Source organism: Anguilla anguilla, chromosome 4 (genome assembly GCF_013347855.1).
Source record: "Anguilla anguilla isolate fAngAng1 chromosome 4, fAngAng1.pri, whole genome shotgun sequence".
In the NCBI taxonomy this organism is placed as follows: Eukaryota; Metazoa; Chordata; class Actinopteri; order Anguilliformes; family Anguillidae; genus Anguilla; species Anguilla anguilla.
Genome location: NC_049204.1, coordinates 54,162,272 through 54,180,688, shown reverse-complemented (window position 1 = coordinate 54,180,688; position 18,417 = coordinate 54,162,272). Strand labels below are relative to the sequence as shown.

General features: G+C 38.0%; 1 protein-coding gene across 4 annotated transcripts in view; it reads right to left on the bottom strand.

Annotated features, from left to right (window-relative positions):
* LOC118224630 (aryl hydrocarbon receptor repressor-like) overlaps positions 1 to 16,057 on the bottom strand; it is a 67,536-nt gene extending 51,479 nt beyond the window's left edge. The window contains exons 1-4 of one of the 4 annotated variants that reach the window (XM_035412196.1): positions 15,785 to 16,057; positions 15,210 to 15,306; positions 13,220 to 13,306; positions 12,093 to 12,277 (exon numbers count right to left, since the gene is read on the bottom strand). In XM_035412196.1, the coding sequence (XP_035268087.1) occupies positions 12,093 to 12,277; positions 13,220 to 13,306; positions 15,210 to 15,271 (334 nt within the window). In that variant the 5' untranslated portion in view covers positions 15,272 to 15,306; positions 15,785 to 16,057. The remainder of the gene's footprint in view (positions 1 to 12,092; positions 12,278 to 13,219; positions 13,307 to 15,209; positions 15,307 to 15,784) is intronic. The other 3 variants (XM_035412198.1, XM_035412199.1, XM_035412200.1) reach the window with 3 other exon arrangements.
* Positions 16,058 to 18,417: the final 2,360 nt, after the last annotated feature.

The following is an 18,417-nucleotide window of genomic DNA, read 5'->3' as shown; positions in this document are numbered from 1 at the left end:
TCAAAACTATAAAACTATAATATTGTTTTCTAGCCACTTCGTAATTCAATACAAGACAAAGACAGAGGCTGAGGCAATAAATAATGGCGTAAAAGGGAAAAATGACCAGGAACTGACTGATGTCAAAAGCATCTATGATGAATATCTTTTAGAATTACATACAGAGCATTAAATAATATAAAATGTAATGCTTAAATTCATAACTTTTTAAGGACAAAGTGCCATTGTGGTCAGATATAAAAAAAGAACAATTGTCTTAGAATATTGAGAATTCATGAGGAAAGAAAAAATTGTCTAATGCCGAAATCAAAACAGCTAGCATTTAGACAGCTTTAGCAATCTTCAGTTGTTTAATTAAAAATATATGGAACCCTGTAGTGGGTCAAAATGAATGTACTGCATACTGGCTTATTAGTGGCCTTATGGAAAAAAAATAAAATAAATTGTTGCAGGATAAAAAGCTATCTTTTTGCCTGTAGAGTGTCTGTTAAGTGTCTGACTCACATTTGAACTGGATTTTCGAAACTTGTTCGTTCCTTGCAATTGCACCTCATCTGTCGAAAGCTTTCATAAAAGATTCAAAATTTGAAAATTCAACACTGGGAATGTAGGCGTGAAAAAAATATGTGAGTGAATACTCATTTTTGTTGACATAGCTGGAGACTGTTTGAAGAAATCTGGCACACTCCACTAAAGTGTTGTTTGTTTTGAAAAACCACTTCACTTTTACAGAGGGTGATGAAGATCTCAGCGAGACTGTTAATAGTGACAGCTTTTCTGACTGATAACTGAATATATGTACAGATACAAGTTTGTAGGAGAATTATTTTCTTAATTTCAACCGATACAAGTGATTTTTCAGGGTCAATCCGTTAGCAATAAGACATTTTGAAATTTGTGAATGCCCGGGTAACTGGTAGCCGTAGTTTCTGTGGTCAAACCACAATGCAACCTACTTGAGTGTAATTACTGCAGACAGAGCCCTACAATGGTGTTTGGGAAACAAAGGTTTTCACTTTGACATGAGCCAGAAACATTCAGTCCCACACTTACACATGCTGTGCTCCCAGCTTGGCCTTGTCAAAGTGAAATACTTTGTGTCTAGACCAGATGTGGCTTTGGGTAATTTACTTATGCCCTTTGTGATCTATGGACTTTTTCAAGTGGGACTATTCAAGCGAATACATGCACCATCTATCGCGTGAGAGGTCATTGAAAAGAAAAGAAATTTCTTGCCTGGAGTATAAATCACTAATGAGCAAAACATTACCAACATACACCTTTAATAAGTCCGTATTTCTGCCACTTGCACTATATACCATGGAATGGAAATGACCTTAGAATAAATAGTTTAAATCAGTTAGGATGATGCTGTTACACAATACAATATCTGATAACAATTTATCATTGTGAATGATTTAATCAAAATTTGATTTAAATAGTGAAAAAAATATATGCACATGTACATCATCTCAACACTTCAAATAATACTATTGCTTTTTAAATCATAAATTTGGTAACTCAAATTTCATAGATTTATGTCCTTCACATAGCTCATATGAAGCCACATCTTTCCTATTTAAAATTGTATTATTGTACATACAACCAAATCAGCAAGAGAACAGTTACACTCCAATTTGCATGACTAAAACAGACAAGATCTGAGAGAGAACAGAGAAACAATCTGTGTCTACATTAGTGTCAATGACAATCTTTGAGCCACAGCAGGCCTCGAGTGGAAATCTACTTCTAATCTGCTGCATGTCACCGTGTATTGACTGCCTCCTGCACCCCAAGCCAGTTCCAAAATGTTTTCAGTACCTTCATGGATTAAGAGTTCAGCTGTAAAGACAGTCCTCAGAAGGAAATGGCTGAGAGATCCCATGTAGTATTCAGCCTCTGTATGAGAAACATATTGCTCACTGCAATTCTGCACCATTATGAGATTCAAAGACGCAAAATGTGCAGTCACACAGAGAAACTGAGGGGACACACACGAAAGAGTAAAACAATGTGTGACATATTGTCTGATAATATATATCACAGTTGTAAAGAGAATGATCTACAGGGCCTTTAAATACCTGGGTGTACGTTCTAAATTGTGTAAAATGCGGATGAGCTCATTTTTTAAAACTGAGGATTTGCAATATGGAAGACAAAGATGTTACACATATTTTCCAAAAACCTGACCAGTGCAATCAAGTCAACGTTATAAGATCCCTCTCCCCCACAGCAGTGGTATTAGATGAAGATTAGATTGGGCAAGCTGAGGGGTTCATATGACATACGAAAGTAAAATAATTGATTTTATTTATTTTATAAGAATTTATTTATTCTGAGTGAAATTGTGCAAACAACATGAGCAAGCGCACAAGAAGGTAATGGTGCGGTTTGAGCATTTTGGTGAGTCAAGAGAATTAACTTAATGGTGCCTCTGAAAGAACTAATTTAAATATCATTGCAACACATAGCAAAGGTTCTGTGCAATACAATTCAAAACAATACAATTCCATGAAATTTTCACCAAACACTACTAAATGACAACAGCCATAAGGTGGGAAAGGGACTATTTCTGTGCTTGCATGTTATTTTACATTTTTAAACAAGTTACCAGAAAACTGGATCAGTTATGAAATGTGAGCATTTATATTTATATATACAATAATGTTGTAGTACTTGAACAAACTAGCTGGCCTTTAAACACCTAACTAGAAGCAGACAAAGCACTGGGGACAAACCAAAAATATAGACTGTGAAATATGAATGCATAAATAATCGGAACTGTTTCATTTATATTTGGTTGAAACTTCGCCTTTTTCCAAAAGTGTCTCTGCTGTATTCCCTGTCTTGATCTCCTGATCTGTGCCGACTGAAAACTGCACAGAAGTTACGGGCTGTCTGACTGCATCAAGTGCAAAATGATACGAGATCTCTCTGTGTGGCACTTTGTTTGACAGACACGGCTTTGCACAGATTTCATCTGGATTACGTCACCTTGCTCCATCTTCACTTTGCTGTGGAACTGCATTTCTTATCCAGCTTAAAAGGCGTAATTGCTTGCAGAAAGGACAAAGATAGAAAACTCCGTAACCAGGAAAGAACTCCAAAACACTAATCAAAAGTGAATTATTTTATTCGTTCTATATGAAAATATAAATGGAAAACCAAAAACACAGGATACAACGATGCCGTGTCGTGCATAAAGAATTTTCCTACTCTTAGAAAATTTGTTTTTATTCAGTACATCTACCATCATACCGGGAAAAAGTTGTTTTTCAGAATTATCGCCTCTCTGGAGCATTCAGTTATGTAATATCACTGCAATAGAATATGGGGATCACTCATTATAATGCAGCTGTCTGGATATTGTATATATGTTAGCATACTCAAGCCTAAATGACAAAAGCTATAACAGACCTTTGAGACTCAAACACTACAGTAGAGTAAAGCCTCTTGTGGCTGGTGGGGCTAGATTGTGCTAAGAAACTGAACAATTCTCTGCAAGAATAAGGATTCTTATTTCTCTCCAGAGGTGCCCATACCAACAGAATGAGCTCAAGCGGTAAGAATGCACTTAGCTGTTATCCTGCTTCATCTAAAATCTGTTGCCGAGATACAAAGTTACAGTGTATACTGTACCACACTGCGTGCGCGGTAGCGTGAGAGCACAGCGAGTTATGAAACTGGACTTCTCTGCTTGACGTACAACTGACGTTAACTGAACAGACCTCGAGTTCCTCTCGATCTATTCTTCCCCATTCAAAGCCCATATTTAGAGCAAGAGCAGACACTTTTTTTCCCAAACCTGTTTCCTCACTGTGGAGCACTTTGACCCACAACCCCAGACAATGGGTCTGATCACAACAAGATATGCACTTCTCCCATGGAGCAAAACTGGTCCTCATCCCAGAATGTGGCCTAGCCCTGCAAAGCAAGTGGCAACAGCAGACGAGGAGCCAATTCAGCACAGCAGAAGGAATTCTGAATTAAATAGCGCATTGTACTGTCACACAGTACCACCTGTTTGTGATGCCGTATTTATGTTTAGAACCTGTAGGCATCGCTTTAAAAGGCTACCCCACATTCCTGAAATCCCAGTCACCACTAGGTGCCACAGAGGGAGAGGGATATTTATTGCAGAAACAATCCTATGCAGATTAAGTAGCTCTATGGTTCCAAGATTATTGGGGTGACAAGACTGTGGTTGATTCTGTAATTGATTATGTAAATAATGCACAGTCAATGTTATTTGTATGGTCTGACTTCTAACTACACATTCTTGTTTCTCACATTACAATCTCAACAGACCCCACTTTTTTAAGTTCCTCTCGAGTTTCCTTTGTTCCACTTGACCCATGTCACAAGGTCTCCTTTTCAGATGACAGTGCATAATCTAAAATAATCTTCATGACGAAGATTTAAAGCCCCCTGTTTAAATATACCTTAAAATTACTATAATAATGTACATGCACAGTGAAGACCATAAAATATGAAATTGTGTAAATAAAACACAAGTCATAATGAATGTTCATGCAGAAAAGAAGCACATAGCAATTGTTTTTACATAGAACAGCTACAGCAGGTCTGAGTAAAATGCACACAAGAAACTTAATAAGCATGAAATGTGATAATGTATCACGGAACATGGTTGAATTTGATATATTTTCATTAATGACATGTTGTCTGGGAATATCATGTACTCTAGGAAACATGTACAAAATGCACTTGAAGTTTGACAGAGAACACTTGGCCCTCGCGTGCTGAGAGGGTTGTGTTACGGTGTTGCAAAGTTGGGTTTATTTTCGTAACATCTCTCATCATTTCTCCTCAGTTCCAAAAGAAAAAAAAGACGACTGACAGCCATGGACTCAGAAGTGGGCGGGGCCTACAGTGCCCTACTTAAGTCAGACTAAACACACAGTGATGAAAAGGAAAGGTGCACCCCTGGTTCTGTTCCTCTCGTGAGACGTGCTTCCCTTCTGTCCCTATTATGGAAGGGCATGACCTGCTTGTTTGAAAAATTACATTCTGGGAGGAAATGCACGTGCGCTTGGATTCATTTTGAACAAGTACAAATGTGAGGCTCTGCTGTTTGCAGTGGTCAATTTAACCTAACTTTAACTTCAGCTGGAATTCCTGTGCCCTCCTCTCTCTTCCGCAGGAAATAAAATCAAAGACATAATTTTTGCGGAAAGAACACGCTGTCATGCCTGCAGCACGATGGCTTTAAAATTGCAGAGAGAACATTTCAGAGTTAAATTAATATTACCTCACTGGATAAGGTCATAATTCTGCAGACATCTTCCAGCAGAGCACTGATCTCTCTTTGAAACAACAGAGGAGGTAAAGACCAGCCACGCAATTGACAAACTGTTAGATTGAGTTGGTGGACAAACCTGTCCAGTTCAAATCAGAGTAAAGCCTGGGAGTGAAAGACAGTGTAGTGTAAAGGAGTTGGGACTTTGTAGTTTTTCAAGAAGTGGGGACTTTGTAGTCCCACACAGGGACCTTTTCCCATCTTTGGCTCTGCAGCGATAAGGACGGAGGGCGTTGGTAAGGAGAAACCCAGCAGTCAGCAGTGTGGAGAGCAACGTGTGGGGGCGAGCCAGGGAGAGATGGTGACAGATGCAGTCAAAATAACCCTCATTTACACAACAGCAGTCAAACTAGTCAGTAAACTCATCTCCCTGGCCAGAGATCAGTGCAAGAATAGCAATGGAAGCAGGTTAAAGGGGCCCAGCATTTAAAAGAAAAGGCCTTCAGGGGAACAAACAAGACAAGACAAGTTTGATGAAGTTTGTCAAAATGACAAAATAAATATCCATGCAATATGTTTCATATATTTTGCAATTAATTACAGGCTGCCTGAATTCAAAATGGTTTGTTGGTACTAGTCTTAACTGCAAGATTGTGCTATGAAACTGTTCATTTTTTAAGAACCCTTCACAGAACTTGTGCTTCATGGTGCTTCACGTCCACTACAAAAGAACCACTTTCCACTTAAATCATTCAAAGTGTGATTGACAGAACTGCTTTGAAAGTTTCCTGGCTCCTAAAAGACTTTGAGAGGTCTTGTCTTGGTGGGTAAGCTATATCTTTTTTTACTGTTGCTTTGGCAGACCAGCTTGTTGAAGTGTGTTGAGAAATGGCAAAGTCATGAGATAAGCATCTACAGAAAGAGCATAGAATAACTTATATTGGCATGAACCTCCAGCAAGTGCAAACCATGTGAAAATGGCTGAGATATCATACCAATGACATTAGTTCAGTGTATATTTGATCTAACTGGGTTGGCTTTCTGAAACATCGCATACATTGTTTTAAATAACAATGTGAAATTCATTCCCATCCTAAATGTAGGCCCCTTACTCTCATGAAACATCCAGAAGCTTGCAGCAAGTTAACACGGATTAAATGCAAGGATCAGATAGGCAAACCTGTCCATTATGAGAAAGGCCAAGTGGAGCTCAAACATCTGATACTCATAATGAAGGCTATTGATTTCATCCATGTGCCTAATATTTAAATGGCTGCTTGCCATCGGATAGCAGAAAAAATAAAAATAGGTAGTTCCTAAGAGGAAAGACAGCACAATGGACAGTAAGGTGCTCTGAAACAACTGTGACGTTAAGGTTTGGGTGTGGCTATGTAACCCCTTATTTTCCTACAGTACAGCGCACATGATTCAAGGTGGATTTAACACCATATCCAAGCATATCTTCCTTCATAACCAAGCTAAATTAAGTAATAAAATACATTACAGAAACACAAATGATCAAAATGTATTGTTTTTAAAAAAAATGTTATCCAGTTATATTAACACAGCTAAACACAAGTGACAGAACTTGTGTTCTACACTACAGTACAAGACATCAATAATAATAATAACCTCAGTACTTGCTATGAAAAGTTCAGTTTGTATTGTTAATGTAATATTGCTCTAAAGTTGGTATGGCGAGGGGAGTTGGCCTGGGTGGTGAAATGGAAGCCAAAACTATTATAACATATTGAGAATCCAGCACAACTGTATACAACGCAAGCTTATTCCTCATTGAGAGTGACTAAACCTATGCATTTTATTGCGTCAGTATTATGTAATGAGGAACCTGTAACATTGCCACACAACATTCTCACGCAATAACAAGTTTGTTTCAGGAGTAACAATTGTGTGTGAGCGCTTTCCTTCCTTACAACAATAAGTACAAAAAAACGAGGAAGACATTTACTGGCCTGATTGATTTTAATGATTTTTACTGATTGATAAAATGTATCCCCTTTGTGCTTAGAAAAAAAGCATAAATAGTTGTTAAAGTAAGGTAATAAGTCGATAATGGTGAATTTGGTGCAGATCAGAGGGGAACATAAATTCCCCCTGAATAAAACCTGCTCTTGGCAGCTGAGAGAAACAGAGGTGAAACAAACTAGAGCATGAACACAAAGGGAGAGATGGTATTTAATCCCTGAAGTAAATATTTAAAGAGCTGACTAATTAAAGCAGCTGTGGTGACAGGACAGTAAACATGACAGGATTATTACATGTGTACTGAATATGTCCAGAGCTCGGAAAACACCAAGAGGAATAAAGGCGATAATTCACAAAAGAGCCGGAACTGTACTTCTATGAGCAGCCACTAGGAAAAGGAACCCCTTTGTTTAGAGGTTATTTATGAAAGAACCGGTCCAAGTTCCAGCTTCTCCACAGACCAAGAGCCTGCTAATCTGCCTTTTGATATATTTACAACCCTTCCAAATGCTTTTAAAGTTGACAGAAAAAAAACCTATTAGGCTGGCCAGTGTGCTGAGCTGCATATTGTTTGATAACCAAAACCTGGCATCATTTAGAGAGCATTTACTAAGCATTTGAGAATAATAGCAGATGCAAATACCTGACTGCTGAGTATCTCTGGAGGATAAGACTGGAGGCGCTGCAATACCCCTCATGAAAAACTCATCTGAATCCACAAGGAGATGATAAACTCATTTTGCCCATAAATTGTCTTGTCCTGACATTTTTTATTGCTCACATCAAGGTGACTGGATAAAACGCAGAAACCCTGGAACGGCCTGGCAAGAATGAATTTGATGAATGGGTTAACTCTGCTTACAAATTCAGAGTTGAAATACCAGACATGTATTTCCATCACATTCTCCATCAACTGTTCAGAACGACCAAGGCTGTTACACACTTATATCATGTAATAGAAATGCCTTCAATAAAATATGAAATGGAGGGTCATGATCATACATGGGACACTGCAGACCTTCTCACGTGTATCTTTTCCTGTTCTTTAAGTCTTATGGATCGTAGAGAACTACCTGAATTTTATCCCTCTTCCAACAATTCAAGACAGTGCACCACTGAAAATTAGGGATATACTTCACAGTATTAAGTACAAATCTAAACATGACTCTTCTCTGCATCTTTCCGAACTCAAGTTTGAATCAGATTAGTTTTACTTAGTAGGTATGGCATGACACACAACGCGATTATGTTTAACTGACCAACAGATTCAACACTCAACCATCGGGTGTGCAAGTTACACTGAATTACAGAAGTTTACATGTTACCCACTCTTTGCACTCCTAAATAAAAACAGAGGAAGGAAATACAATGTCCAACATGTAAGGTCAAACACATGCCGTGGTTCCTGCCATTGCTGCAGTATTTGTTTGTGTTTCTGTTTTTGCTCGCAATGTTTCCATTGCAACTCTGAGACTGACACAACATTTCCTCTTTTTTCTTCTTCCTCATACTACCATGGAGGCCTCTCACACTGTCCCTCTAGTGGCCTGTCAGAAGCATGCTGTGTGCACCAGGAGCATGCAATAAGCAAAAGTTGGTTCAGTAACATCAGTGAAAAACGACTATCAGAGGAGAATTCACAATATATATGAGGAAGCTCAGATTTATAATGGCTAATAACAACATATGCCTTGGTGCAAACCCATTATAATAATTAAAAAAAAAACAGCAAATCACATTATAAGCTCTGAAATAATTACATAATTTGAACTTTTAAGATAACATGCTTTCCTTAGCCTAAAGAATATAAGAAAAAGGCCATCTTAACAATAATTATTACAAATAACAGACTTTTTCCCCATTTTCATTTTGCAGACTGCAATAAGATTGATGCCACTTCCTCTCGTCCAGCAATGCTCAGGCAAAAAGATGTTGAAAATATATAGAAAATATTGACCTGAATGTCATTCAGCTGCTCCTAACAATTGAGCCCACATGCTTCATACTAAAAGTGTAACTGCGATACCTTTAACAGCCTCATAATCACCTGGCCTGAGAGATGAGCGCCCTGGCCTTCCCTCCTGCGCTGGCCTCATATGCGTGCCATGTGTGCGGATATCATGTGAGCCTCCTGGAAGAGACTTGTTAAGAGCTACACCTGGCAAAGCGCGAGGTGAGAGGCCTGGGAAGTGTTCTGTCAGTGCCGTGTGAGAAACGCAAGAGGGAGAGGTATGCAGGGGTCTGTTGGGCTCTGCGGGGAGGTAGAGGGAGGGGGATGCAAATCTCGCTATGGCCCAGTTGGCGCAAGCGGGCATCTCGGTTAGGTCGATTCCATTTTAAGTCTTGGGCCATTCTCCCTCACCTGCGTAGCTCGAAACTCGCCCCACATCCATTAAGCCATCTGTTAATATTGGGGAAACGGTGAACAGAATTTAAAAAATGCAAGCTCTGATTTGGGCCCAGCCTCGTCGCGAAGAAGCTTGTTTTGACATCAGAACCATGGAGTTGCTATGTGAGGTTTTCAAATCTTTTTCTGAAGTGCCCTATAAATAATTGAAGATGCAGCAGACAGGGAATAACATCAAGATTAGCAAAAAAATAGAGCCCGACACATTAAATGCACAGATGATTGATGCCACTGGAATACATTGGTCTGTTTTCATATTACATGAATACACCTGAGACTGCCAGAGGGAAAAAGTAATGATTTAGAAGAGAAAATAGTATCTTGTCAGCCTAAAATATTTCAGGGTGGATTATACAGCCCCGTCTGAAACAATGTAACTTCCAGAGCAAAATGTGTACAATCTGGACTCTGGAAATTAGTCAATTGTGGGTTAGCCAGGAAAAAAACTTGATAATCCACATAAAGGAAATTTACAGTTTTTCTTTGTGTTGTCATAATTTTCAGTCCTGTCTCGCAGAGTTCAGTGCTTTAAAATGAACTCTCAAAATAGGCGACAAAATGGAGAAAATTCAAAGGAAATGAAAGTGTGCTCCATTCACACTTGGAAGGATGTGAAATTTTCCTCCTGGAGAATATACAGATATCTGCTCTAATGATAGATGAAAATGATGGAGTTATATCTGCTGCATTATAGCTGACTGAAAACCATAACATTATTTGTTGAGGTCCTACTGTACATGCAACGAACAATTTCTGGTTTTTGACAGGAGTCCAAAGAAAAAAGGTATTTTGACAAATTTGACTTTAAAAGCAGTCTTTTAAATGCGGTTTTCATTCATTAATTTTACTGGTGTGAATGAAAATAAGCAAGGACTAAAGTTTCAGTTGGATACTTAAAACAAATATTTATGACAGCCTCATGCAAATGTAGAGTCTAACAGCACACATCATGAGCCTCTCGGGGAATCCCACATTACAGTGTGGATATTCTAAATGAGGACGCTGTTGTTCAGAACTACATTAGGGTCAGTTGAATTAAAGTCTATGTGCCAGTTATCCTGTCAGAAAGCATTTAAGGAAATAATTTGTTTTAAAGGGAACTAAGTGTTGATCTACTGGGGAGAGGTTGAAAAAACTAGAGAACCCTTCCTCTTCTCTTAAAAGCCCATAGGGAGGGAAGCGAACCTTACAGTTTTTTTTGTTTTTGTTTTTGTTTCGCTTGAATGGTTACCCTGCATAGGATACTTCATCACTGAATAACACTTATTGGTGGGATCTGAGATTCTGTTGTCATGCCATTATTTGCCATAGGCTCTGGTGTAAAAGAGTACAATGTGAGGTATAAAAATGAATAAATGTAAATGATTGTTCTATTGTAAAGCCAACTTAACAGTAGCATAACAGCCAACAGTGTTTCTCAAAAGGATGAGAAGAGTAGGATTATGCTATGCTATTAAATGATCATAGCTTCCTTTGCACCAAGTTGAAGGAATGTTATGCAACATCAAACTAATGAATTATAGTTTGTAATAACATGAACATAACTTGAAAAGAAAAAAAAATGTATCTGGTGAGGGGCACTGCTGTCCTATATCAATAACAGAAAACGCAAGAAACTAATTCCGTGTGTCATCACAGTTGTGAGGAATGGAGTGATTATGCTTAGGGGGATTTGAGAAGAAATGCCACACCTGGACATCTGCAGGAATATCACCCGAGAACCATAACACAACCACAAATATAGATACAGACTAACTGAATTACTCAGAGGAAGTAAATATTTGGTATCATATTACTTATTTTTTCTTTTCAGAGGGGGGCACCACTACTTTCATATTAGAAATTGTAATAAAGACCAGATAATTACCAGCAGGGTGGCACAAAGATATTCATATTAAAACAGACAAATATGCACACTGAATTTGTGTTGGAGGGCACCAGGCAAATGACTGTATCATTTGGGCGCAATGACAATGCACGTACACAGTTGACTCTGTCCACAGATGCACATTCTCTTCAAATTCATTCCGGACCTTTCAGCCATTTGCCTCTTCCACTTTCAGGATTACAGAATACACTTACATGTCTACTGTACATTGAAGTAATCTCTGATGAGTAACAAACGCTCCTCATACACCAGGTACTTCACACACAGGAGCAATATCCACACCAACCCACCAAACACCTAAACCTTAGAGCTTCTCATTTCAATTTGAACACAAATTAGACAGATCAAATCCAAATACACCCACAGCATTTTAAAACCAATTGCAAATTAATAGCAGATTAGGTTCTGTAGTAATCAGTGAGATCTGTCAGTTATTTGCCGTTGCTATGCAGGTATCCCTGTGGCTTTGTGTATTCAGTGTGGACCAAAGCCAGGCTTTGGGAGGAGAGCTGGCCCACACAGTGCCATGCAGGTACGTTGGGATGAAAGCTTACCTTGGAAAAAGCTCTTGACCCTGAGGTAGCTGACGCTCAGCCGCAGCACAGACAGTTTATCCAGCTTGGAGATGATGTCTGGCGAGAATGGCAGGAGGCTGGCCAGGCGATCCAGCTCCGCGTTCAGCCGATCCCGGTGCCGCTTTGACGGGTTGGACTTCTCACTCACTGCTGTCGGTTTCCTGCTGAAGCAGCACAGAGGGCTCAGAGACTGTCTGAAGAGGAACTGCGACTCTCTGTGCCAAAATAGGCTTTGAAATAGACTGATAAAGGAAGGTTGGCATTGTCTGGTAACTGAAACGAAGCAGCCCACCTAGACTTTTGTCATTGGCTTTGTTATATTAGTGGAACACAGTCAAACGCTCATCTACCTCAAAGTAAAAAGTGTTTTACCTTCAGTTCAAACAGCAGATCAGTGATTCAGCACAAAGAGTCACATCCTCTCCAAAATTCCAATAATAGCACTGCTTACAGTGGGCATAAGCATCAAAACTCTGCATGAATCATATCTCTGTTGGCTGTAATTAGCAGCTGTAATGCTGAACAAAATATTACTGGAAGTTACACAGACATCTACACCGTGTTACTTTAAACTAATGTGAGCCAGTTGAAGTCTCCAGATCCAAAAGCTAACAAAACACTTGTTGATTGAATAACTTATCATTCACATTCCATTTCACTTTATGTCGAAAAAGCAGGAAACCAGCTTATAAGACATTTTCACTTGATTTCTGCTTTACTTTAGCTAAACTGTTTACTTCATGCCGTCATTGACAGGGCAAGAAATGGAACTCCGTGGGCCAAGATAACGCCCTAAGGTTCCATTTAATAAACATCAAAGCAGCAAAATATTGGTGCTTTCAGAATTTCAGCACTTCAGGCACTGGACCATGGATCCTTATGGAAAAAGAGAGGTCATTCGTAGAGAGGTTGTACTTAAACAGCAGATGTACTTTAATGGTGTCAGGCTATACTGAAACTGAACTCCCAGCCCAGTATCATACAACCCAGCTCTACACTGCTGTTGCTGACTGACCTGGCGAAGTGCCAGTGGTCATTGCTTCTCAACAGGTCACCCCTGAATGAAACAGGTGTTTCATCAAAACTTCCTTCTCTGCATGTTGTACCTTTTTTCTGCAACAGGAGCAGAAAGGCCAGCTGGATTTCCTGTAGTTTCAATGAGGCAACGATGCCCGCGGGAGTCTGATTTCTGTCTGCAAATCAACAGTGCACGCAAAGCTTGTCTTTAAATAAGCTTCAAGTATGAGTTCCATTCAATGGCTCAGTTGCCCACTGGCCTGAACAATATTCCATTCCCATTGATTTTTTTATTTATTCATGTGAGAGTGACGCTTTGCCAACTTCCACCAGACATACAATATAAACATTGGTACATACAACACATATGCCCTTTTCCATTCTGTAGGCCTTGGACTCCCATGGACAAAAGTTAGCACCTTCGCAATAAAAACTGCAGTTGACCTACACCAAAAGGATCATGTTATGCCGCTAATACCTTAAATGATTTGTTAGACTAGTTTTTCAATTACCCACACCAAGAGCAAACATGTTGTACTTGAGTTAAAACGAATCAATATAGTAAGTAATTGTTTTCAGATTGTGATAACAGCTGTCTTATATATATATATAATTAGTGTGTGCATCCACTAATCTATTCATGCCACACACAGTGAAAACTATAATGATAAAAATATTTAAAACGAAATTTCTACAACCAAAAGGACTGGCCACATAGTTTCAGGACAAGTATTATTGACACGATTACAAAACAAGTTGATTCAAATTAAAATAAGAGCACAGACCTTCCAAATTTAAATAATTTACATGCAATAACTAAACAGTGTGGCTTACTCCATTCACTGCTTTAAAGTAAGCAATACAGTATCAGTGGTGTTACAGTAATGTGCATTGAACGTTCATATAATGCAGATATATCATTTCTCATTCAGAACAAAGAGCAAACATAATTTGATTACCTAATAGCGAATTAACACCAACATATAACAAAGAAATTAATTTATACATTTCAGCTGCTTTAAATCTTTATCCCAGGAAAAAACAGAAAGAGTCAATAATAACTGAGAGGTAACAGATAACACGCTGAGGTGTAAGGTACTAACTGATTAAAAATAACATATAGTGCAATCAAAAGAGCAGTTTTCAGGTATTAAACCAAAGTAGCAATCTACTGGTGTTTAATCGTAACCATTAATGTCACACCCTTCCTAAACTTTTTTCATCGCAATTCCAAGTTCAAAAGGCAAGATGAAAATTTTAAACTGTTACAGTAGTATAGTCAGTGCCCAAGGTTACCGGCTTGAATTTGAATAATTCATTTACTCCCTCAAGGAAGTTAGTCATTTTTAAAACAAATATAGGAAATGGAATATAAAATTGAACTAGCATGTACCTGTAATGCATATTTGGCCTTATCTAAAAAAATGTATAAATAAATAAATAAATAAATAAATAAATAAATAAATAAATAAATATTGACGTGCAGAAAAATTGATCACATATTATATAGTACGCATTATATAGAACATATTGAGCCATTCAGCATGCAACACCATTACAAGTCAATCACAGATAAGCATTAAATATATAATTTCTTCAACATGCAATAGATAATTATTTAAATTTGTGTTATATGAATTTAAATCACATTTCACATGTTTTAAAACATAGGGAAACACGTGTTCATGTATGCCTTTTTTATGGAGGGCATTAGGCCCTAACATACTTGGCCCCCAATGTTGGCTAAATAAATAAATAAATAAATAACGTTTCCCACGTTTTAAAAAAGGAAACTCGGGTTGATTGTGATGAGGGGGACTTAATTTCCCATTGCACATTGCAACGATACTCCACCAAGCACTTTTTGAATGTGAAATACACTGTATTTATATGACAATTCTGCCGCATTTTCGCATAATCTGCAATGTTTTCAGTTCCTTTTAATGCTCTTCAAGTATTTAATGAACTTCTGAAAGTTTCACCAACTAACGTAGTGCACACAAGCAAAGAGTGTTTAGCTACTTTTAATAAACTCCGAATTCATCCGTCAAAAACGCACGGAATATCGGGATACGTAACTGTTTCTGAATGGGCTTCCGTCTTTTCCGGCCAGCATACATGCAGTCCCCCGGTGGAATCATGATCTTAGACTGCGAGTGAGAAGGTAACAGGTGCGCTGAAACAAAAAAAGTACAATAAAAAGCAAGTAAAATCAACTTAATATGTTAATTTAAACGATTAAATATTTCACTTTTTAATGAAAAGGAAGTAGCTCCTGGACAATATTAACCTAATCAATCAAGTCGTAAAATAGAGCAAAACACAAAAGCTCATCAGTTACCCAAAATCATTACCCAGCGTGAATATCCAGACCATACAACAGAAAACATGCAGATTGATTAATTAAGAAAATAGTAAAAAAAAAAAAAAAAATGCACGTCTTTCACAAGTAATCTTGTTGTTTTACACTGTATGACCAATCGCATAAAATAAAAAAAGCATAATGAGTAGGCTATTAGGCATGAGTCGCATGCATGATAGCTCTATTTAAAAAATATATATTCCCATTAAATGAATAACTTATCGAGCCCCCCTCTATATGTCAGCTCTCAAAGTATCATACATGGAAACATAAAAGTAATTTAAACACTTACCCTGTAGCTCTGCTATTTTAAAAATCCAGTATAATGTTAATACAGTGTCATTCGAATTAATTGAAATGTTGTAGCTCTTTATACTTTTAAACTGGACACATTCCTTGGGCGATTTAAACAAACGTCTGCCGGAGTTCTAAACTGATGTTTTTATCAGTTTGCAATGCTAGAGGCAGATGTGGTTGATGTTTTATACCCAATTGAGTCGCCTTCACTTCCTCGTGTTTCAGGTGGCGGATTCCTCTGAATGACAAGTCGAGCTCTTCGCACGCAATACTGAGCCTCGCAAACAGACTCGACCGCGAGCGCACGCACACACATTTCAGCTTTCAGGACATAGTACCAGAGAAGGGGAGGGATCACACGCAATGCAATCCACTACAAATCTCCTGCGAGGCAGATATTCACAGAGAGCCTCCGCTTACTTTTGGCTGCTTTACTCCTCGTCCGAAATGGATAGGATCTTTGCAGATCCGAAAAAAATGCTTTGGCGTCGAAACAGCCTCCAACTGCGTTTATGGAAGAAGCGGGATTTGGAAAACAACGTTAACTAAAGACTATAGGGATATATCGACGAAATGTCTCAGTGGTGCGTGTGAAGATAAAATAAGCAATTGTACGTATTTGGATATTCCTTCACAATGAAGCGTTAAGTAACACTTATATGGGGCTTATGACAATTAAACTGGAGTGTTCGGAAGAGGTACAAACGACGCCAAATTGAAGACGAAAAGGAAATTAAAGCGTCATTTTAGGACACGGTGACTCAGTGCACCACGTCAATGTAGTGTGCTGGTGGAGTTCAGTTAGCGGTCACAATACCCTGCGGTCAGATACCATAACTAGTTAAAATTGAAAATACATTAATGTAGTGACTATTTCTATTATTCACAAAGTAGCCGAACTAATATTGCGTTGTGACGTTTGTATTTACTAACACAGTTTAACATCTTAAGGCAAATAGATAACGGGGGTGGTAAAGACGTCCTGTAAACCACTCGCAGCGTCAAAGCGGTAGCGTTAAGGGGTCGCTGAGTTCATTATACAGTACATTGTATTTAAATAATTTAAATCGCTTTGTCATTTTGTATTAACATACACTCCGTTCATATCTTTAAAAGATTGCCCCGATCAAAATTTGGCCTTATTTTTATTTTTTAGCAAGTACCCAACTATAGCTTGTTTATGACTTCTAAAAGGTCTCATCCTTGCGTTAGCAAATATAATCTGTTGTTCTGTATATTTATATGAATCGCTCAAAGGGAACCCGAAACATTTGTCAGTCTGTATTTTTTGCTTATTGGCTTCTGTTAAATAATTTAAACTTCTGTGTTACCAGTTCAGGGATAACTGAGAAATGTAGCTTTATAGCTAATTCTGGGGCAGACTAGTGGCAATTCAGTAAGTAGCAGTCGATGTCAAATAAATAAATAAAATAATAACGAGAAAAATAATTGAAATTCGTCTTGTATACATTCCAATGTTCAGAAAAACATATGACCTCGTATTGAATCACATTCAACGTTGTGAACGTCCCTACTGGACACATATGTGCTCTGTAGGAGTTGAATTAATACTGAAACCCACACTGATACACTTTTAAACAAAGTAGTAAATACATGTCATACAGATTTACAACTTGAATGTCTAGCACCGTCAATGTAATCGAGGCTACATGAAAATATTAATTTGGTCAACTCCATGTGACTTGCAGTTGCCATATCAACACAAATAAAACAGAAATTTGAAGTCTGCATTGCATCATTTTATTCATATTCATATGCAAGCATATTGTGAAGGATCAGAATTGTATTGAAATCCTTGTGGACTGGAAAAGATGTTAGCTGCATATAAACCACAAGAAATATAATTTGTGCACAGTATGATTCATACTGCATCTTAATTTTAAAGAAAATTCATTCATATTCAAACGGTAATTCTCATTCAGAGCACCTTGCCTGAAACAATGGTACCCAAATGTTATTAAATTATATTGAATGAAGGCCAGGCCTTTGTGATTATTCTTTATGACTGTGTGGCTTTGTTGATGTTTTTCAATGTTCCAAAACTAACAGTCTGTTCATTGAATTATCTTTCTTACATAATTCTGAATGCCCAATACATCTTATTTATGTAAAGATAGAACAAAGATTGTTCATGATGTATTTTCATAATTTACAGACACAACTGTTATTGTCCACAAAATATTGGTACAATATGGGATTTAATTTCTTTCCATGTGCATGATTTTATATTTGACACAAAAACTCCTTCATAAGGATACTTTTCTTTGCTCGAATGTCACACTGCATTCTTCTAGCTTACATATAGGAAGACTCAGTGGAGCATTATCGCAGACGTTAATAATATCAATAGCCTGGACATGGTAGTGCATTTAAATTCTGAATATCACAATAATTAATTTAAAATGTTGATTGGTTTCTGTGCAGTGAATTGAACCAGACGGTAGACATAAAAGATGAGTGTGCTTGCAGTATGAAGTCACACGATGTTTTGACAGCAGAGAAGTTGAGTTTGAATGGCTGTGCTGTTGATCCTCACGACCGAGCAACGTAGACCATGGTTGAGTTGGCTGTAGAATTCCCTTCTACATTTTTTATAGCTCTGAGGAT